General features: G+C 37.6%; 1 protein-coding gene across 1 annotated transcript in view; it reads right to left on the bottom strand.

The window, feature by feature from the left end:
- Nucleotides 1-22,804, bottom strand: part of MAP3K5 (mitogen-activated protein kinase kinase kinase 5) — a 97,686-nt gene that overhangs the window by 7,757 nt on the left and 67,125 nt on the right. Inside the window, exons 13-25 of the mRNA XM_038130960.1 lie at nt 20,782-20,877; nt 19,289-19,370; nt 17,707-17,840; nt 13,658-13,785; nt 12,580-12,716; nt 11,860-11,965; nt 10,732-10,889; nt 10,063-10,240; nt 9,219-9,239; nt 7,968-8,145; nt 7,701-7,869; nt 4,664-4,849; nt 1,100-1,205 (exon numbers count right to left, since the gene is read on the bottom strand). Of these exons, the coding sequence (XP_037986888.1) occupies nt 1,100-1,205; nt 4,664-4,849; nt 7,701-7,869; nt 7,968-8,145; nt 9,219-9,239; nt 10,063-10,240; nt 10,732-10,889; nt 11,860-11,965; nt 12,580-12,716; nt 13,658-13,785; nt 17,707-17,840; nt 19,289-19,370; nt 20,782-20,877 (1,679 nt within the window). The remainder of the gene's footprint in view (nt 1-1,099; nt 1,206-4,663; nt 4,850-7,700; nt 7,870-7,967; nt 8,146-9,218; nt 9,240-10,062; nt 10,241-10,731; nt 10,890-11,859; nt 11,966-12,579; nt 12,717-13,657; nt 13,786-17,706; nt 17,841-19,288; nt 19,371-20,781; nt 20,878-22,804) is intronic.

Raw genomic sequence — 22,804 nt, 5'->3', positions numbered from 1 at the left:
ACATCCCATAACTTTTAGAAGTGTTAAGGGCAGTGATAAATCTCCACATCATAAGAAAAACAAAGAATTAAGAAAAAAGAGTGAGACAAAGGCAAGGGAAAGTAATCAGAAGTAGGGAAGCAGCAAATGATCGGTGCCTGAAAACTACTGGGGCAGAGAGGCTTTTGTTTAAGCTTGACTGCCTACAGCTAATGCTGACACTGAGCTGTATGGGGAAGAACAGAGAACTAAGGAGGAGTTCTACAGTTAGTCCTATTACACAGCAAAGAAGTACATGCCTGTAAGAGTGTTCAGCATTATAATCAGAAGGCACAGGAGTTTCTTTGTGACTTGAAAGTAACACACAAACTCTATATCTTGTTGTTTGTGCTAAGGATATGGAGAATAAGGAGAACAGGAATAGATGTAACTATCAAAGCAATTTTCAGATCCTTTTATTGATAATATAAGACTCAATCCACTGCAGGAAACAGAAATGTAAGTATTCTGACTTAAAGCATTAAATGAAAATTATTTTGTGATATTTGAAAATATCACCATTAATTCCACTACCATTAATTCCAGCATTAGAAGTTAAGAAACAGAAAAACTATACTTGGAAGTAGGTAGAGAAGTAACAAAATGGGCTATAGTTTCATCTAAACAGACTCTTTCCCTCAGTGAAGCCATGCATTCTAAATCCACATTTAAAACACAATGTACAAACTGCAGGCACTGCAGACCTGTTTGTTTGGTTTTGGCATGTTTCAAGTCAAGGGTTTGGGGTTGTTTGGGTTTGTTGTTTTTTGGGGTTTTTTTTAGACAGCTTCTGACCATATGCAATAGGCCACATTTTGCGCCTCAAAAAATTAGGTCCCAGAGCACCTTAACCTACTACTACTCACCATGTTGCAGAATCATTTAGATTATACATTGTGGAAAGGTGCTTTCACACGTAGCTTGAACAATACACAGATTGGCTTCTGAATTTCAAAACAGTGAACAGGAAAAAGGCCACTGCTGGTTTCAAAATTTTAAGTGAAGCATCATAATCACAACTCTAAAGCATGTTTAAAGAGATCAGCTGATAAACATTTGCTGAGCATTAAAAATGACTCACCTGGGACCAGAATTGTAATAGCAGTCTGCACAGCTTTTCTGATTATGCTGTCCAGTGCAAACATCCAATGTGGCTTAATGTTATGATTTCGGAGAACTTTATTGACCTAGTGAGAGAAAATTCAGTTCAGATATTACATACCCCCAACTTAAAATGAGAATATATGTCATATAAATTGTTTGAACCTCTAGATGCTATATCTGAGCAGATGGTTACAATTTTTTTTTTGATAGCAACATTATCAACTTCATCCATTTTATTATAAGTCATGCAATATGTTGTATTTTTCATCAAGTACTGGCTCATGTGTTAGGTGACTATTGATGGCTGTGGTACTTAACCTTCATGGCTGTGGAGAGAAACTTCAGAAGAATGCAAGCAAGACAAATAACAAGGACTGTGTTATGAAAGGCTTGCAGCTGAAGCTAATTAATCTTGTTACTTTTTTTGGCATCACTTTCACTGCTTGCTCTGAGCACTACTTGTCTGTTCTAAAGTACAATTGTAGGAAATATAAAAGAACTAATGTAATGCTGCTCCTACTTAATTCTGAAACTAGTTAATTAATGTTAGTTTAAACAATTAGGGAACTTCATTTGTGTGCTGTACCGTTTTCTCTTCCTTCTACTTCTTACTTTGTACAGTCTGATGGTTTTCTATACTGGGTTGCTCCTAATTGCCTACAGGCCTGCTTACAAACTGCTTTGAGCCATATTCTCAGATGCCTCTATGGATGCTCCATGCCACTTGCACAAACATCTCTACCTCATGGAGCTGTTTTCCAGCTCCCAAATGACAAGGAAATGCCTAGCCAACAGTAAGCAGCAACAGCACAAGACTCAGTGCTGTTTTCCAGGCACAGAAGCAATCCAAAGCAACAAAGCAGGAGCAGAACTTAAACAGTTGCAGGAAAAAACAAATATATCTGTATTTACAAAACTATCAAGTTACAGCATTATAAAAAAAGGAGCAACTACTGATTACAAAAAAAAAAAAAGTGGCAAAAAGATACTTCACTCTTCCTAAAAATGGGATAAGTTCAATTCCCTCATACTGTGATAACCATTCTGTAATAAATAACTGAAGTCACACAAATGATGCCTTCAGAGGATATGTAAAAGTTACTAATCCTACTATTTTCACTGCCAAAAAGCAAGAGTATTCAGTGATGCAGTAATTTATGCACTGTACCTGCACTGGGTTTGGTTGGGAGGGAGTTAATTTCTTTCACAGCAGTCCACATGTGAGGTGCTATGCCTCAGACTGTGACCAGAACAGCCTTGCAGCACATGCATGTTTCAGCTCCTGCTGAGCAAAGCTTACATGCTGTCAAGGCTGCCTCTGTTCCTTACCCTGCCCCAGCAGTGAAGGGGCTGTGAGTGGACTTAAGGCTGGAGGGGCACATGGCTGGCACAGCTGGAGCAGCTGACTTAGGAAATATTTCCTTCTGTATAAGGAAATACATGACGGGCAATAAACTAGAGGCTGCTTTTTCCAAAGGAGCTGTTGTTCAGGGATCAGCTGGGCACAAGTCTGCTGTTGGTAACTGCTTTTGCAACACTTGTGAACTCTTTTCCCCCTTTTCACTTATTTAACAATTTTTATTTTGACCCACAAATTTTCTCACTTTTGGTCCTTCCAATTCTCTCCCTGTTCCTGTTGGGAAGGAGTGAATGAGTGACTGGGTAGGGGCTTTCCCTGCCAGCCAGGGTCTGCCCAGCACAGTAGTATCTGTGTCTGCCCAATTCTATTGCCAATGGCCACGAGATGGCACTTGGACACTGTGTTTGGATTCGGAGAGCTGTCAGCAGTGCCAGGGGAGCCTGCCCTGGCCCTGATACCTGGACAGCAGCTGCCCCAAAGGCTTGCCCACTGCCCTCTGAGGCAGCACACCTCCCCTGTGCGAGCACTTTGCACCTTCCCAAACTCACTGCTACCGAGACAGTGACGTGTTTAACTAAGTCTAGCTTTATTGAGAACTGAAGAAACAAAATCTAACTCTGTCAAGATCACAACCATCCATAGTAATGTGATTTAGTTATTTATATTACATAACAAAATTTCTTTTTCTTGGTTGGTCTGATAAGGGTGTGATTATTAAACACTGTAACCTAAGATCACCTCATTAAGTACCAAGAGCAAGGGAACTACTTTCCCTCACTTTTAGCAGTACCTCAGTCTCTGCAGCATCTGAGGGCTTGATACTGTCCTGGATTTCAGTGTAGAATAGAAATCTATTGTATGGCCAAAAGAATTAAGATTGCACACATATAAAGAAAAGTTTATCTTTTAAATTTCTGTGGGTTTAGTTAAATAATAGATAGTAATGAAAGAGACACTTGTCAGTTTTAAAAAAGCAACTTGTAACTATGAAGTTAACAGAAAGTAATTTTTTTTTACAACTCAGGCAATTACAACCAAAAAACTGATGCCCAGTGACATCACTATCAGAACAGCAATACAAGTATTTGTACTATTTCCCCCTGCATTGTTTTCTTGCCCTTGTATGCTTCCAGTATCAAAACAGTATTAATATGAGATTAAAGGAGGGAGCTGAAAACATACACAGAAGAATCAAAGAGAAAACTTTTGATTTGTGGAAAGATGTCTTTCACAGATTCATTTAACACTTTTTTTTTTTAATAAAAGTATCTAATTCTTGTTAGTGTAGTCTATGCAACAGTTTACATGCTATGCCATCTATCCTTCCTGACAGCTCCTCTACTTGTCTGAGCGCCCCAGATTTGAATTCTACAAGAATCATCCACCTCAAATACCTACCTGAATTGTCATTTCATTTTTACTACATGACTTCAGTCTGGACAACTGATGCTCAGTGCAGCTGCATTCTCCCATGTTCATTATTCATCTTAATCATTAAGCCTAACTGCTTAGGAACTAACACTTTAACACATACCTTAATAAAATATTTGCTGTTTGTAAATTGGCCATTTAAAGGCTATCCATGAATGTGTTTGGTTGCTTAATGTAGGAAATTATGTATTTTGCATTTATTATTGGTAGAAAAGTAACAATCCTCCTCGTCCCGCTATTATAAATTGAAATAATAATTTCGAGTTTGGCAGAAATCTGCTAATCAAAATACTAAAAATAAGAATTCAATACAGTATTACAAGGTAGACAGACTACTATGGGGGGCAATGCATTAATTTGTAAGAGAAGTTTAAGAGATCTGCATGTTGGATAAACCTGACATTTATTGTTAGTCTTATTACCCAGAAAACCTTCTAAAATGAGGTTTTTTTAAAGGCTTTCCTGCCTTACTATTATGACACAATATTCACACAATTATTCTGAACTTTCTGTATCTTTAATCAGTAAGATCTCAGTAGTGTTCAGGGTCTGTATCCTGCCAAAGGATCACAAGGCAACCAAACCGAGTCACTGCTGTGGGTTCAGATTTTGCTATTATAGTTTCAAAGCCCTCAAATATAATTGTTTCAGCAGCTCTGGGTGGAAGTTAAACACGTTCTCGTTGGTCCTGGTTTGTTTAGTTATTTTCAGTTTAGGTGCACAAAATTCTTAGTAAAAATGACAACTTACAGCATCTTGAAAACCAAACAGCACAAGCTGCACTTGGCTGATACCATGGCTGTCAAAGTCCAACTCCAGCTTCAATTTTGAAAGCGTGGTTGCGATGATTTTACGATCAGTGGACCGTACAAACTCTCTGAGGCTGGAAACGAGTGTTGTGATATGTTCCCATTTTAGCTTGGGTTCTTCAGCTCCCTGGCAGAAGAGAGAGGAAAAGAAATACTTTTGATAGTCATCTTTTGAAACATACATCCAGAAGGACTTCAGTCAATAATGTCAGCTGGCAATATGGTTTTCAGAAACTCGGCTGCTATGGTTAAGGGGAAGGTGCAGCTGCAGGTCAGGTGCTGGTGGCAGCATAACTGCAGCAGCAGAGACCTCTGGGGCTGAGTTCCCTGGTGACAGGCGGGGGGAGCTCATTGAACAAGTAGCTGACTTCATTTTACACCATTTGCTGAAGAATGTATTCACGCTGTAGTGTGTATGTGTCTTTGTACAGCAGTGAATAAAGATATGAATAAATGTACTGTGCGCTGGATACTACAAATGACTCATAATTGCAAACACACACATATTTTGCAGTGCTTCTAATTTCTGGGTGCCTCTCACAGACAATGTGCAAAGTCCTACAGCAGCATTTAAAAGAAGAGATTAGTCATAGTTATGCAGGAGGGTGACAAAGGGACTCTTTTTTTCTTATGTAATTTCCTAATTTCCCTTAATACAGAACTTCTACACTCAGCTGTTCTTAAAGCAAGTCTACAAAGATCTCACCTTTCTAGTATAAATATTCATTTGCCTATTTTTAAAAGCTTTTGTGAGCATGAGCTACCAAAAGTGAAAAGCTCAAAAGCATTCATCAGAATAACCAGCCTAAGTAACCAGGAAGCAGAGCACTGTATTTGCTCTCATAAGTAAAGTTATGCCAACTGAATGCAAATTTCAAAGCCAAATCTTAAATTAAGCCAGAGTTGTAGTTCAACGTGAAGTATTAGATGCTTATTCTGAAGGAAGTAAAGTAAATATTTATATAGACTTAAGGATATCCAACATTGATTTCTGTAAAAGAAGGACATATGGTATTTGGTACTATTGCATTTGCCAGTTTTATGCCATGAATGTTATGGCTGGCCAGACACCAAGAACTCTTGTTTGCTAGTAATACTGAGCTTTTAACTATTGTCAATTAATTTGGATCAGGATGAAACAAAGAAAATTTTATTGAGAAAGAAGCTTTAAAAAAAGCAAAAGTTCTAGAGCAGTCAAAGATACCACTGACTAAAACATCCACCTGAGATAAAAGATCCTAGCCTCTGATCTTGATCTGCTTTGAAGAATTCACCTGATGATTTTCTATGCAGGAGTGGATCTCTCACTGTTCTGCAGTAGCCAATATTCTTTTCAGGTAAATAATTAAAAAGCCATTAGGGCAGATAGGTAAATGCACACCGTAGCCCTGGACTAGAGGATCCAAGTCCACCAAGGCACTAGGCACTATGGGCACAGGAGGAGCAGTATGACTTGCTAATTAGAAATAGTGACCCATTTTGTGAGGGGCATTCTCCTTTCCTAGCCCTCAAACCCAATGACTTTGCTGAAACCTTTCTTGTGAAAATTGTTTGTGAAGAGAACAACCCTATGAAATCCTAAACCCTGATGAGGCCTAACAAGCAAGCCAGGCTTGTTCTATTAGTAATTTCTTGCATTTCTCAAGGGAGAGAAGAGTCTTTGGGAGTCAGAGCTCAGCATCATTTTGAAGGGCAGCCAGTCACACAAACACAAGCTTTGAACTCTTTGGCTCTAAAATTCCGTGTCTCTTGCTTCTCTCTCAGGCTGTTCCAGCCCAAGCTGAGAAAGGCATGAAACCCTGAGCACACTGTCTGGGATTTGTGATTGAGTTTCAGCGTCTCACAATCACCGATTATTACTTGCATACACATGCAAAAACTGAGTCTGTTACAGCAGCGCTCTCGCAAAGCGCAGATCACAAATGTCTTTCTCACTGCCTTATCTTTTAACATTTTCCGTAGTTACCAGGATAACTGTGGGTTACTCTCTTCCTCTCCCAAGAGTTAGAAGCTGTTTTTATTTGCATGGCACCCATTTCCATTTCCAGTAACTGTAGTACATGCATAATAATCATATTGCTTTGCATCAGTTTCTAAACACCAGTGTGTTTAGAAGATGAGTTGTCATGTTTTATACGAATGTTTTAGACCAGCAATACTTTGCCCTGAGAGTGAAGTGAATCAATTAACTACTAACACACACACAAACAAGAACAAAAAATCCTGTCATCCAATTACAGTGTTGCAACACTTAGCAGTGAGGTCATGATCTGTTATTTCTTCGGTGTTGTCCTGAACTGATACATCATCATAATGAATCATCCCCACAAAAGAGTGCCAAAAGGTCATTCTGCAATTATTTTGTTGTTTGCTGTAACTCTCACAATTGCTCATCTTCCCTCCATATGTGCTCCTGACTGCACTGAAGAATAGCTGCATTTTTTTTTTCTCCCTAGCCTCCTCTTTCCCATTATAGCTGTTGGCTAGAAGGCAATGGTGTATCCATCAGCCCCATTTTTTCTATACAATAGGCTAGCATAAGGCCAAAGCGGGCCAAATGACCTAAACCTCCCCTCTGTCAAACCAGTCAGTCAGAACACAGAACTTTAAAAGGGGGTCAAGATAATCCACTCCTGGAGATTATCTATCTTATATTAGAGTTACTCAAATTTGAAAAGCACTGGCAAAATAGAGTATCATGAAAACATGTGTTTCTGTTGTCTTGCCAGTACTAATACCCAGGTATATACATAGTAATTACAAACAAAAAAGGCCTATGTAATGCATCATGAACAATTTCAAAGCCTGTTTTTAATAGCCCAAATAAAACAGTAACCATGAAAGCTTACATGGTGTATGCTTTCTAGTTTAATCAAACTTCATTTCTAATTGCTTTACTATGTTTAATTTCAAGAGTTCCAGGTAACTGCAGAGAAGTCTTAGAATTCCATAAAATTCTTGCTGCCCTCTGAAATTACCTGAGTCAAAGCTTCCATCAGGTTCCTCACCACCTGCTCTTGGTCCTCAGTTAATATTCTGTGGAGGGTGGCTCTCCTTTCACTATCCTTCTTCAGCATGAAAAACCCAGAATCTTTCTCTTCAGGTGAAGGAGGTGCACTGTGATCCTCAAAATGTTCATCTGGGATGCTGAATGAATGACACAGTGAAAAGAAACATTACAAAAACCATCCCAATGCACCCATTCCTGATCTACTGTGTAACAAAAATGTCAGGTAGCTCCTTACCTCAGAAAAAGGGACCGGATTCCCTTCCCATCTTTTTCTCCACAGGATTTGGCTCTTGTTTTGAAAGAGAATGGATCAATTTTTAATTCTGTATCAGGTGAGACAGAGCCATATTCACTGCTGCTACTTGTATCTTCCACCAGAACAGGGACAGGTAAGGATATGCTCCGAAGATACTCTATTTGTATAGAAATTAGAGATTCAGAAATTAGAATTTAATAATGCCATCAGAGTTTTGAAGTGAAGATTATTTTTTCAGAGGAGACAGAAAAACTCCAGCCTTCCCACACACCAAGACAAAATATTAAAGAAAAATTGACAAAAAACTCCTAAAGCTTTTTTTTTGTCTGGAATAGAGTTATCTTTCAGGTATGTTTTTATTCCTGAAAGATGGAAATGCTAGGCTTCTTGCAAGATCACTCACAGAACTTCAACACTGAAGTGAATGTGCATCTCCTATCATGACTTCCAACAGTAGGAAAACATTTCTATAGGGTAAGTTGTCCAAGCACTTACCAAGATCTTAATATTATGGGTGTTTATATTTATATATACACTACATATAAGTATATATACAAAAACATATATAAGATACATTTCTTCATCAAATTTGTTTGTACAAGTTTAATTCATTCATAATAATTGACTAATAATAATAGACATGCAGTTAAGTCATAACTTTTAGTTTTAAATCCACAGCACACATTACCACTGCAGGAAACTACTCATATCTATTTCACACGTGCACATTTCCAAATGTACTTTGATACCAATTCAGCATGAAGGTAACTATGTGTGTGTTCAGTTCCCTCCCACACTCTCCCAGTTCATTTCCTGAAAGAGATGAGTATCCTGTATCCTGGATAAGGAGTCCCAAATGCATTCTGGTTTGTTAGTTATAGAATTTAGTCTAATAAAAATCTGTTATCATTCTCCACAAACCTTGGCTCTGTGGCTACTATAAAACAGCCATTGGTTTCCACCAAATGTCCCCATAAATGACAGCACAGCCCTACAAGCCTGTATCACCCACTTGCCTGGACAATTAAGCCATAGTCAGGTAGGATTAAAAATAGTATTTCAGATATGCACAATAAATTAGATGTTCCTAACATAGAAGAGTCACTTATTTTCACAATTGTGACCACTTCTCTTTCCATCTTTTTAGTGTTGACAAATTATACCAGGATAAGTGATAACTACAGTATCTACACAGGTATGTTTTTGATGGAGAAGTAGGTTAAAACTCACCATTTGTGTTAGCTGAAAGGACTGTGTGAGAAAAGGAAAGAAAAAAAAGAAAGTTAAATATGCTGAAATTAGCTGAGAAAATAAGCATAGTCTAAAGGGTAACTTCCTATTTTTATGGATTATCTCAATTCTCCTAGCTGCAGTCTCCAAAAGTGTAATTTATTGCAATTTAATTTTATTCTGAAGGGGTGGAAACCACAGTAAAAGTGATCATCGACTATAATCTCCCTTACCTGATATTTTTCCTTCCTTAAGTATCATGCTAAAAATACTTTTCCTAAGTATATATCCACACACAATAGAATATGTTATTACTGCTCTCAAAACTCCTTTGCTACTTTCCATAATTCAGAACACTACAGGAAATGAACATTTCCTGAAATGAAATTTCATGAAACAAAAATAATGCAGTGTGTGTAATCTTTGTCCCATTTGCTATGGGACAAAGATTAATTTTGCTTATGTAGAAAACTCCACTGAGATGTAATAACATGTTCTAACCTTACATGAAATATACTCAATATAAATATTCTTTCAATCAAAACTTATGCAAATTTAAATAGAGGGAAAAAATGAAGCAAAAATGCAACAACCATAAAAGGTGCACAAAATCACAGACTTTTAAAAATCTTACTAGTAATATTTCTATAAATTTACTTCTGCGACAACATGGTAACAGAATTCTGCTACAACAGCATTTCTGCAGTAAGCTGCTGGTAGAGAAGGCCACAGCTGAGCATTCACGTAAGATGGAGATCCACTGTGTTCATCTTAAATACTAAATCAGCAGGAAACAGTACCATGGGCAAGAGGAAACTTCCAGATTGAATTTAGCAATGCTTACCTGAGAGCTTAGAAGGAGATTTTCTTTTCTTGCTTGAAACCTTCAAGAATTCATCTATCAGTAGCTCATGAGCAAAAGCTCGTTTATCAGGATCTGGTTCAAAGCAACGCAATATGAAAGCCTTGGCTTCTGCAGACATGGATTCAGGAATTTCTGGGTGTATTTTAAACATCCCCACCTGAGACAAATAAAGGGAGAAACATTGGCCTAAACCGTTCTTCCCCCAAACACTAAACAACATCAAAAAACTGTTTAGATAGCAGAAGTGTTATATCATTCTCAGGTTTTAATATTAACTTTATACAACTAGTTCATTAATTCAGAGAAAAAAACCCAAACTATTACAAACTACATAAACAATTACATTTAAAAACCTCCACAGTTGCAAGTAGAGGCTCTTCACAAAGTAGAAAATTGCTTCTTTTTCTCAGATCGGTGTTGTTTGTTTCTTAAACACCCAGGCTGCTGAATAGTTGCTGTCTCCCTACTAATCTATTCAAAAATGCACAGCACTCTCTCTCAGCTGAATCAGATTATTGTTCCTAACATCCTCAGAATCCAAGCACTTCCTTTATCTCCCTTTCTTGCAACCTCTAATTCTCCATAACAGTCATCAGATTTCCTATGTTTAGAAATATGACTCTGAGCTGTACAAAAAAGATATCTGACCTTAAACATGGCTGCTTGTGGTTCTCCCAGTTCATAAAATGGGGGTTTCCCTGTAGCCATCTCAATGATTGTGCATCCCAAAGACCAGATGTCTGCAGCCTTCCCATAGCCACGTGGCCCTTTGTCTATGATCTCTGGTGCCATATACTGGAGGGTACCTGTTTAAAACATACTCTGTTTTGTTTACTTAGGTGTAATAATGCTGCAAATAGATAGCTAAAAGACAAGAGGAACGAAAGTACTGAGGAGTGGGAAATTTCAGAAGAGTTTAAAAAATCCCTTTTATTATTCAAAATTCAAAAATTTTCACATGCATTCTATATAAAACTCAAAATACTGCTCAAGATATTACTTGTGCTTAAAACATTTGGCATCATCTACTGATCTGGAGATCACTTTTCAATGTCAATGACAAACACTAAATATTTCTATGAGCTTTGGATCAGACATAGCTTTCATTTATTTTTTATATCTTAAGATTAAAACACGGGAAAGCACTCTGAATTGTACCCAGAGAGGAAAAGGAAGAGAAACCTGAAATCCTAACCTAAAAGAGTAGGTGAGATGAACATTTTCTTCTGAAGTAAGGGAATCAATGTGACACATCATCCTGCATTCTGTTCCTTTTACAGAAGCAATGGAAGAGCAAAGGATGGAATTAAAGTAACAGTCACTTCTCATTTTACATAACTACTTAATGCAGTGCCACTGCATGATTTAACACCCAAATCAAATTATCAAGCAGAAGGAGGAGCAACTGAATGACAGGTTCTGTAGATCCGTGATTCTGGAGATTAAGTCAGGATGTCCAAGCCAATCATGAAAGAAAAAGATCAGCAAGATGAAAAAGCTACACACACAAAGGAAACAGATTCAAATAAAGCACAGGAGAGACACAGCTCTTATGTTGGAGAGGACTTTGATGTCACAAGTGGAACATCCAAAACAGCACTCTCTTTGAACAGTGCATACAAGTACAGCGTGTAGCTTAAGATTACATATCCGAAAGTTATTCTTCCAGGAACCTTTTATACTGATTTGAAGTCAATGAAAGTTCAACATCTGTGGATTCTGACCCTACATACACAGTTCGAGTGAGGATAAGAAAAATCTCCTCTGGGAACATACCAGTGAAGGTTTCAGTACAAGGATTGATTCCTGCAAGTCTCTTTGAAGTTCCAAAGTCCGAAATCTTTAACACTCCACTGTATGTGTTGATAAGCACGTTATCACCCTGAGGAAAAGAACATGCAGAGCAATTATTTTTCTCTGCAGACCCTTCATCTAAGACTTTTTGCATAACTTGTTTCTACAATACACTCTTTACTAAGCAAGTGACTTCTTAAGAGAGGAGATGAAAGAGAAATCAATAGTGTTCCTGCCTTATGCAATCCCATTAACAAAACCTTCATCTCAAAGTGAATTTCCCCACTTACCAGAAGGAGTTCAGTTAAAGAATACTAAAAGACAAAAAAAGGCTTTTTTAAAAAAAAACAAGCCAAGCACTTTTTCATGTGCAATCACCTTGGAAAAGAACTTGCTAATTATACCATCCACAATCTTCTTCACTTCGATCAGATTTTATGAAAGTTCAGTCATGTCTTTGAAAACAGAAAAAAAAGTATCTACTTTATCACATATTAGGTTGCTCTATGTGAATTTTCTTAAAATAAAGAAACCCAACATATTTTGTTGGTGAAAAATTGAAATCAACAATGGTTCACCTATATAAGCCATGATTCAGAATAGCAGAGAGCTTTCAGAAAAAAAGAGTTTTAAATTATAGGACAAATAAATGGTTATGCAGTTACATAACACTGTCAGGCTTAATTCTCTGCAAATCCTTACCTTTATGTCTCGATGCACTATTTGATTATCGTGGAGGTATTTTAATCCTTCAAGAATCTGCTTGGTGTAAAAGCCAATTGTCTGCTCATTATTTTTTAATGGTCCCCATTTTGATCGTAGAAGAGCAGAAAGACTGCCTGTAATTTTGGAGAGAAAAAAGTGAGAATAAAAACCCAATAAAATTGTGCTTTCTCCCCCAAAGGAAAAAAGTAACAACAAGCATCAATCTCAATCCAAGTGTAGGCATCTCATCTATAACCAAAGTCCTCTCCAGTCAAATGCTTTCTTCATCACCACTGGCCTGTGCAATTAAAGAGATAGTCTCAGTATCTCCTGGGCAGTTTGCAAAGAACTGAAGCCCATGGGAAGGACTCACATTGGAGAAGCTCATGGAGGACTGTCTCTCTTGGAAGGGACCCCAGTCATGCTGGAGCAGGGTAAGGAAGCAAGGAGTCCTCCCCTTGAGGAGGAGGAGTGACAATTTCCATGAATTGACCACTTTCCACATCCCACTACACCACAGGTAGGAGAAGGGAGAGAAAATCCTAAGTGAATCTAAGCCCAGAAAGAAGGGAGGGGTAGGGGGAACACGTTTCTAAGATTTGGCTTTATTTCTCATTACCCTACTCTGATTGGGTTGACAATGCATTAAATGAGTCTCCCCAAGTCCATTTTGCCTGTGAGGGTAACTGATGAGTGATCTCTCCCTGCCCTTATCATGACCCATGAGCCTTGTGTTGCATTTTCTCTCCTCTGTCCAGCTGAGGAGCAGAGTGACAGAGTAACTTTGGTGGGCACCTGGGATCCAGCCAAGGTCAGCCCATCACTGATCTGTAGGTAAAAGGAGCTCACCTGCTATAGCAATTTTCTGAGATTTATTGGTAGCACACCATATCTAACTACTCAAGCAGTTTGAGGACACAGTTTTCCCTATTGATTTCAGAAAGAGGCACTGTAGAATATTACACCTGTATGAAATATGTCTCATGGCCCTATTATATGTTTTTAAACTTTTAAAATGCTAAAAAAAACCAAACAAACCTATCAACCACCAAACCAGTCTTCCCCCAAAACTTACCGCCTGGCACCTGTTCCATGAATATTTTGATGAAGCCATTCTCACTTAGAGAACCTAAATACTGGACAATGTTCTTATGTTTGAGATGCTTATGCAAAGCTATTTCTTCATGCAGAGGTTGGGAGTATCTGGAAAGCAAAGAAGCAGTTTATTCTTCATCTTGGTGAAAAAAGCCTTGAAACACCTTACTTTGAAAATTAGTATTTCTTAACTGAATTTAACAACACTGTTTGTGACCAGCGCATAATAAAATATTATGTGATCATATTTAATTACATATAACATATAAAAAAGATATATAATATTGTGTATTCATACACACAAAATGTTACAAACATACATAGAGTGAGGAAAAAAAAGGTTCTGAAAAATAAACTCCACTCCACTCTAACTCCAAGAGAATAAACAATTGTGAAGGTGGTTGGATTCATATTGGTGCCAAAGTGAACTAGTAAACTATAAAGCTAGTGTATAAATAAAACCAGTTCAATAATGAAAATGAATCACAATTTAAATTTTAAAGTAGAAGCCTTTGCTGAAGGCTAGATGGGATATCAGAGTAAGAAAACAGAAACAATTAATGGAGAGATATTTAAAAGTACAGATCAAAACAATTTCACCAAATTCAATTTAGTCCAAGGTAAAATATTTTTAAGACATATGATTTTCAACAGCCTTTTTGGCAAGAAAGTTTCTAGAGTCAGGATCTGTCTGCAGTGTTGAACACACACAGAGCTCAGCAGCTGATGTGCTGAGCTGATACATTAGGTCCACCCTGACACTCTTCCTAACTTAGGCCTGCCCTAATGCTTCCCTTGGAGGTGGGTCAGCTGCCAGATTTTGTGTATTTTCTGTGTATTTTCTGTGTATTTCTGGCAAAATGTAGACAATATGCTGACAGTCTGGTAGCTGTCTTCTCTAAAGCTCTAACATGTGTGGCAACACTTTCAGGGTAGCTGAAATAGATGAAGGACTCTGACCTCCTTCTGTCAGTCCAAATCTGAAAAGTAGTTGGCAGCATTTGCAATTGAGGTTGTTATGGGACAAGTACCTGTGACTTTCACTCCCTTTTATCACCTCTCCCTCAAAGAGCACCGAGCTACTAGTGGAGATTGAACTCTTAAAATAGTGTAGGGAACAGAAAAAAAAAAAAGTGATCATCTGAAAATCCCACTGGAGAACAACTGTTGCAGAAAATAATTATTTGGTTAATGAAAAGTATGATTATGCAACTCTGAGTCAGTTTACTAAAAACTAATTTGAGTTTTGTCTTATCTCTCCACATGATTATAAAGATTCTGACTACATTGTTAGTCATACAGAAAGGCAAAATCAAAGATTGTATTCCTGAGTTCTGCTAATGAGATACTAATTCTGAACAGCAGCAGAAAGACCATTATAATTCTTCTTCCAGCACTTTTAAACAGCACAGTTGAGACTTGAGCAACAAAATAATTTTGCAAATAAAGTAAAGCTATAAGAAAAATTTTCCCTAGGATGAAGCACTTTTTGTTTTAGAACTTAATCACTAGAAGACTTTAAATGGTATGAACAAAAATTCTTCATCGTCATCATAGAATGGTTGGAGTTAGGGAGAAACTTTAAAGCTCCAACCCTCCTGACATGGGCAAGGATATCTCCCACTGGACCAAGCTGCTGAAGGCTTTATCCAAGCTAGCCTTGTCAGTCGCTCTTCCCTTATCTGCCACTGCTGTAACCCTGTCACAGAAGGCCACAAAATTTGTTAGGTGTGATTTGCCCTTAGTGTTGCCATGTCTGCTGTCACCAATCATCTCATTCTTTTCCATGTGCCTTGACACAGTTTTAAACAGGACTTGTTCCATGATCACAATCAGCATAGAGGTGAAACCTTTATTAAGTTCCCTGGGTCTTCCTTATTCCCTTTTTAAAAACAGGGGGCTTATTTCCCTTTTCCAGTCAGTGGGAACCCATGGACGCAACTCTTCAGGCCCCATGGACTTGTGCATGTTCAGGTTCCTCAGATGGCCTCAAACCTGATCTTCTACAGAGGGTGGGTTTTGATTCTCCCAATCCCTGCCCTTGCCTCCTGTGATTTGGGCCATGTGGCTGGAGCAATTGTTGAAGACTCAGCCTTCTAATGTCCTGGATAACCAGGTCTCCTGCTTCTTCCTGGAGAAGGTCCACATGTTCCCTAGCCTTCCTTTTATCACCATGTACTTACAGAAGCTTTTCATGATGCCCTTGACATCCCTGGCAAGATTTCATTCTGTTAGGTACTTTTGCTTTCCTAACATGATCCCTGGCTGCTCAGACAATATCCAATTTCTCTGTATTCCTCCCAGGCTACATGTCCTTGCTTCCACCCTTTGTAGGCTTCCTTTTTGTGTCTGAGTTCTCCAGGAGATGCTTCTTCCTTCAAGCAGCAGTCCTGGCTTTTCTTTTTTTCCTGATTTCCTCTTTGTTGGAATAGAGACTGTGTCTCTGTAGTCTAATATTTCCTGATAAGTATAATACTCAAAAGCTTTTGTTTAACATATAGCAAAATTGAAGACTCACTGTTTTTTGCATAGAAATATTTTAATTTCCAACTCTGCCTGACTCAGAACTTAAATATTTTTTACAAATTCAAAAGGTGGTAATTCTTACTTATAAAATAATGCAGATTAACTTCAGAGATTGTTTTCTTCCTATAGACTTCTTTCAAAGTGTGAAAAGACCAGGTTACAATTAACCAGAAATGAATTAATAAATTTTTGTTACTTTGCTATTAAAAGAATAATGCTTGAAATTCTTTCTGGAAGCTTCTAAACATTTAGATGAAAGACTAACAGCTAACTAATAATCTCTTTTTGTGGTATGCTTTGCACACTGAACCTGAAGACTTTTCTGTTGAAAATTCTTTTAAAATGTGTATTGGGGAAGAAAAATCTGGATTTTTTTTCCTTTGAGGTAGTTACTGCTGTATTCAAGCTATCCTTCTATTAATCACAGCTGTTACAAGAAAATTTCTTCTAACATACACAAAACTTGCAACTATTTTAAGTCAACAGATTGTTTCATGTAACACGGCCATACTTTGTGGGAAATTATGACATATATTGAAGTTCAATTTGGAATAACAATATAGAGGATTTAAGGATCCCCCTCTCCATAATCTAAGTTCTAGTACCTTTAAAAGATTATGAGACTGGAGAAATTATTAGACCACATATCCATTTGACCAGCCAATCTATAAATGAATTCCAAAAGATTAAGAAGTGTTAATTTTTTAAACATCAAAGAAAAAAAACAAGTCAGAACAGAATAACCAAAAAGACAGACCCATGAAAAAGAAACTGAGCTAAGCTTGACAGTTTAATACAGTCAGTTTCACTTGAGAACTCTTTAGATTTCATATCACTTTTATCACAATATTTGTGGAAATCTAGGTATACAAAGTAGCATAAGACTATGAAGGCTGGAAGAGTTCAGATACACAAATACTAAAGACACTAAGTGCCTGGTCCTTACATGGAAACCTTTATACAGAAGAGAGGATTACACATACACAGAGACATTAAGCATTTTTAAAAAATTAACAAAGAGATTATCCCACATGATTTATTCTAATGTTGAGGCTTCAAAATATTTGGTGCAAAAACAAGAAAGAAAAATGTCTTTATCAACAATTCAAGCCCAGAATTTTAAAGGACTGCACAAATAATGAATTTCAATAGGTCTTTTATAAGGACAGGCCTGAGTATGTCTAGGTAGATATGGCTCATGACCAAGTGTTAGAAGTAATATTCTGCACTTCAGTGGGTTATTTTGTTTAGTTTTATTTTGTTTTAAAGACAAACACTAGTACCAAACCCAGCAAACATCTAAATTTTCAATTGTGATCACAATCTACTCCAGAACTTGGAAACATCTAATTACAAAGATAGGGAATGCCACTAAATACCACAGACAGGTAATTCATTGGCAGCTTTGTAGAAGAGGCACTCCTTGATCAGCAAATTGGTTGAACACATTAACGATGAAATCATGTAATGCCCAAAATTTGGAATTAGCCAGAGTTACTATACCTGCTGTCTCTCTCTGGGATTTCTTTAATAGCAATCCTGACTTGATTGCTCAGATCTCGTCCTGCATACACAATGCCGTACGTTCCTTTTCCCAGAATGACTCGCTCGCCATTCTCATCATACTCATAATCATACTGCAGAGCAAACAACAGCAACATGAAATGGAGCAGAAGGATAACACTTATTCCATCTGACTCTGTGAGCATAACTAAAGCATCCAAGATGCTAGTAGCTTTCTGCAGAACACAGAGGATGGAGGAAAAAAACCACTTTAAGATACTTTAGGATGATGATGACTGGGATGCTGTGCAGACACACCAATGTTTCCCCAGTGGCTTCTGAGGTAGCCTTTTCAGGGAAGAGTGTTAGGCTGAGCTGGGCTGTACCCAGTCAGGCCAGTTCTACCTCATGTCTCAGAGAGCAGTTCTGCCAGCAGGAGCTCTACCAGCAGAACTGACAATAGAGGGCACTCACTCTACGCCAGACAGAGAGCCAGGCTCTCTTCGGGCACAGGGAGCAAGGCAGGACACACTTCATTCCTCCCAGGGGCTCTCCTGACCTCCCCACGGCTTCCAAAACCAGCACAGCCTCAATTCTGACCCTGCCAGGTCTGCCGGCAGACTGTGCCAATGGAGGTTAGTCAGCACTGCAGTGCATTAAGCGTGGTTTCAGCTGAGGTTGAATTTCAAAGAGTCTAAGGCCAGCCCAAAAACATTTGTTAGAGAGATTACTGATGTGTCCTCTTGTGTAACACAGACACAGAATTTCACAAGCTCACTCCTGTGCTAAACCCAGTAGCTTAGGCCTAGTTAAAGTATTTTTTATTTTCTTCCATATAAAGACAGCTATCTTTTCAATGAAAGAACGAATCTGCTACTTCTTTTAGTAGTTTGTTTCAACATTGAATTATTCTCATGGTAGTCATGCCTCCTAATTCCATTTTTTGTTGTCATTATTAAATTACATTTTTATTCAACAGATAAAAGAGACCATTAGCTCATTGCTATTTTTCCTGCAGAAATACTTATCCACTGTAATCAAGTCACCCATTGCTTTTCTTTTTGCTAAAATAAACAGGCATCCTAAGGTTTTCAATAGAGTCTCTTTTTCTCTGCCACAAGTCACCCCAGTGGTTTCTCTTTGCTCAGTCTCTGATTTCAGAGAGAGAATGTTATAAAATGTGTTATAAATGTGTTATAAAATGCCAACATCAAAACTGGGACAGAGGGCTGTCTGTATTCATCATACAGCACTGACTCTCTCAGTTAGTTATGGATGTCTCTAGAGCTTCAAGACACCAGATTTTCATGTGATAGGACAGGGGCTTAGGTATTCTATTCAGCTCCCTGCCACCTCAAAGGCTTAAACACCTTAAGAGCTGCATTGCACCCAATAGCCTGGTACTCCCTCTCCAACTATGTGTGTGTTCAGATAAAACTCCAGGAGAGGACACTGTGTAAACAGTAACTTCACTAATTAACTTCATTATCCCTAGAAAAGGAATGAATAATTTACTTCAGTGAAGTGCTAGACTAGAAGCCCATAATTTTGCATGTTGAGAGAAAAAAAAAAGTACAAATACCTCTAGAGAGTCTCCATCACATTCCCCTTCCTCTGTAGTCTTCCCCATTTCTTCAGTGATACTGTTCACCATGTCAAAAAATCTGTACCCAAAATAAAAAGGAGATGAAAAAAGCAAACACATACTTGAGACAGTATAGGAACAAAGTAATGAAGGGACCAAGAGAAGAATTAAGTACAGTAATTATTATTTTATTTTATATGACTACATATTATGTAATCACAATGTATATATAAGTATAATTTATACAGTCAGTATAAATTCAGTATACAAGTTTGCTTGTCAGAAGAAAAAAATTTGTTTGCATGGTTATTTAGCCATCAAAATCTGAAGTTTTTCTACTCCTTTTACATGGGCAAAAAAATCCATGATATCTGAAATTATTAATAGAATTAGTATTTCAAAACCTGCAGCTCGATTGAAATGCTCATCCTGTACCACCATTTCTTTATGTCCATTGAAAGCACTGAAGCATCATGAGAAGTGCCAGGAAGTTTTGCTGCATTTGGCAAAGCTTTTGTAGTGTCGGAATTCTACCTTCAAGTTTTTCCTTGAATGGAGAGAATGTCTATTTCATAACCTTTCATTTAAAAAAATGCTATTATAAATGACTTCTACCATTTTGAAAGAAGGCAAGTACAAAAACCATATCATGCTAAGGTATTGCTTACTCATCTGTTAAGAAGAGCTCAGATGTGAAGGGGAATGAACATGGTAAAAGAACCTATATGAGCTGGAATGCATGAAAGAACAAGCTAGAGACTGGGCTGTGAGGTGGATCCAATCATTAATAGAGAGTGCTGCAGTGCTTTTAGGCAAATTTGCAGCCATTTTAGCACAAAAAGATGTGAAATTTCCTTTGGGAATGCTTCCAGGATCAATTCAACACCACAGCCTCAAGCTTATGGAGCAGAAACACTGCTTAGAGAAACTGAGACCCCCCTAATTTTGTGCAACAAAGCTTTGCCAAATTTCCTGCAGGGACACAAGTACAATCTTACTTATGCAAACATATTCTAAAACAAAGGAATTCAAGTGTGCTTGTTTTTAATTGTAAATAAAAATGTATTTACAGTTACAGAGAAATCTTGACCAGACTTTGTTATTACTCCAAATGTTCCCACTTGAATAAGTCCTTCTAAAGTTTAGGGTGCTTTGTTGAACTGGAACAAGCAGAAACTTTTAGTAAGCTGTAATATGATAAGTATTGCAAATCTAATCCCAGAAAGGTGTGTGTAAAAAAATAATTAGATTTATAATTGTTTTTGTTTCTAATGTTTGCCTGAGCTTGTTCTTTGACCCTTCATACATCAGATCTCCAGTGTATTAAGGTACAGAGGGTGCTGTGTATTAAGCTTTCACACAAAAGGCACTGATCACTGAGGATGCTCAGATCAACTTTCACCATAGTTCTGAAACAGTCAGTCCCTGTTGTGCAAGCAGGGATCTATCCCATCGCAGGCCATGGCTTTTTGAAATACACTGTGACCCACCTTCTACAATGAAGTTCTGTGCAGAAATAGATTTGAAAGTCATCTGAGTTGTGCAGCACATACAAGAAACAGCATCGTTCTTCAAACTTTGAAATGCTGAAAGAACAGCCAAAAAAGTTATTGAAAGATGCATTTAGACTTCTACCAGCTTTGTCAAACCTTACAGATCAACCCATTTAACATGGGAAAGCACCAGATTAAATCTGAAAATCCATAGCTTTTTCTTATTGTAAAATATTGTAAAATCACTCTTTTGTATCCTCCAAAGTTCACATTCTGATGTTTGCTATCATTCAGCTTGCCCCACTAGTCTACACATTGTCCAACAAATAGTAGGAGCAAAGAAATTCACAGGAATATTTCCATTGACCTGAGACATTTTTGTCTCCAGTACATTTAGGTAAAGCCCTTAATATTAACTCCTGCAACCAGAATGAAACATCCTTTCAGGATCATATTAGAAAGTTAGACTTTGCACTGAAATAATGAGTTCTTTGTGCTTTAGACATCAGCCACAGTGCAATCTTGAATGCAAAATTTTCTACTCAGTTCCTTGTTAATTGGTACCTTGATAGTAAGTTGGAAAAGTGTTTTTAAATTAAGTCAGCATCTAAATACGAGGTGAATTACTTTATTACACTTGCCCACTCATGTCTTCCTTAACTTTTGGTTTTATCTGGTATAACTGTAGAGCAAAGATAAAAGAGGAGGCATGTATGCCATTTTCTTATGGATGCATGAATGTCTCAGTGCAAAAACAGAAGAGGTGCAAACTCTTGTACGGTTGCCAGTTTTCCACCCCAAGTAGGTGGCAGTTCGTGCAAAGCTATTCATTCACCAGAACTGTTTTATATGCATGTCATTACTCTGCTCCTTATAGAAAATATTAAATGCAATTTGAAATAGCTCTTTCTGTCACTTTGTTACATATTGAGTGCCAGCTGTCAAGCTGATGCAGTATAATTGATTTTCACTATATTGGAAAAGGATGGAAGGAAATGGCTAGACGTGTTACAAGGGAAAATAATGCAGTACTTGAGAAACCAAGACAAATTAGGTCTCCTTATTAAGCTTATTAATATACTGGAAAAAATCCATAGTCCTAGTAAAATCACTCTATTTTATATGGATCAAGACAGCCATCATGTTACTACTTAATTTGTAGCACAATAAAGTAGAATGATGTATTATGTTGTGCCAAAGGATTGATGATTTGATTAATGTAACAGAGGGGTTTTTTTTAAGTATCAGGAAATACTTGGAATTTTGAGCCTTTAATAGGTATTTAAGATTGTCTGATCCTTGCTCTCCTTTATGGTTGCTCTATTGTAAAACCCTCTAAGTTTTGATGAACAAATGACTCTTTAGACAAGCTGGTGGGTCTGCCTTTCATAAAGCTACTTATGAAAAGAGTGAGCTTTATCATAAGAATATTTGTCTCTGGGTGTGGTGACTCATTTATTTTTACATTAGAAAATGCGTAAGTGCTAACCAGTGTACACATTCAGGAAGACAGTCACTGTCCTGAGCTTATAAATTAACTTTTAATTCAAGCTTTTCAAGCATATAAGTAAACTCTCTAGAATTTGAGTAACTGATATTAATAGAATTACTCATTCAATTTCCATGTGCATTGAAACATTTGACTGACTAAATAGTTAGCTGAAACTTGACATGCCCAGAAACAACTGACGAACACACCAGTGAATAAAAGGGTAAGAATGTGGAGTGTACACACAGGCCAGGGAAATTCATAAATATTTAAGACCTTTAAGTGAGGGTTTACATTGCTTATATGTTGCTTTCCTCCTGGCGGAAAAAAAAAAAAGAAAAAAAAAAAGAAAAAAAAAAGCTAAACTAGAAAAAGGAAGACTAAAAATCACCTGAATTATAAAAAGACACAGGATAATTTGCTCAGGAAATGCCTCACTCTGACAGTGCCCAAGCAGACGTAGTACCCACTGACATCTGCGACAGCAGAACTGGGGCTGAAGTCACTAAACTCCACAAATAAACAGGGAAG

The sequence above is a fragment of the Motacilla alba genome, chromosome 3, assembly GCF_015832195.1.
Source record: "Motacilla alba alba isolate MOTALB_02 chromosome 3, Motacilla_alba_V1.0_pri, whole genome shotgun sequence".
Taxonomy (NCBI): Eukaryota; Metazoa; Chordata; class Aves; order Passeriformes; family Motacillidae; genus Motacilla; species Motacilla alba.
This window is presented reverse-complemented; position numbering and strand designations above follow the sequence as displayed.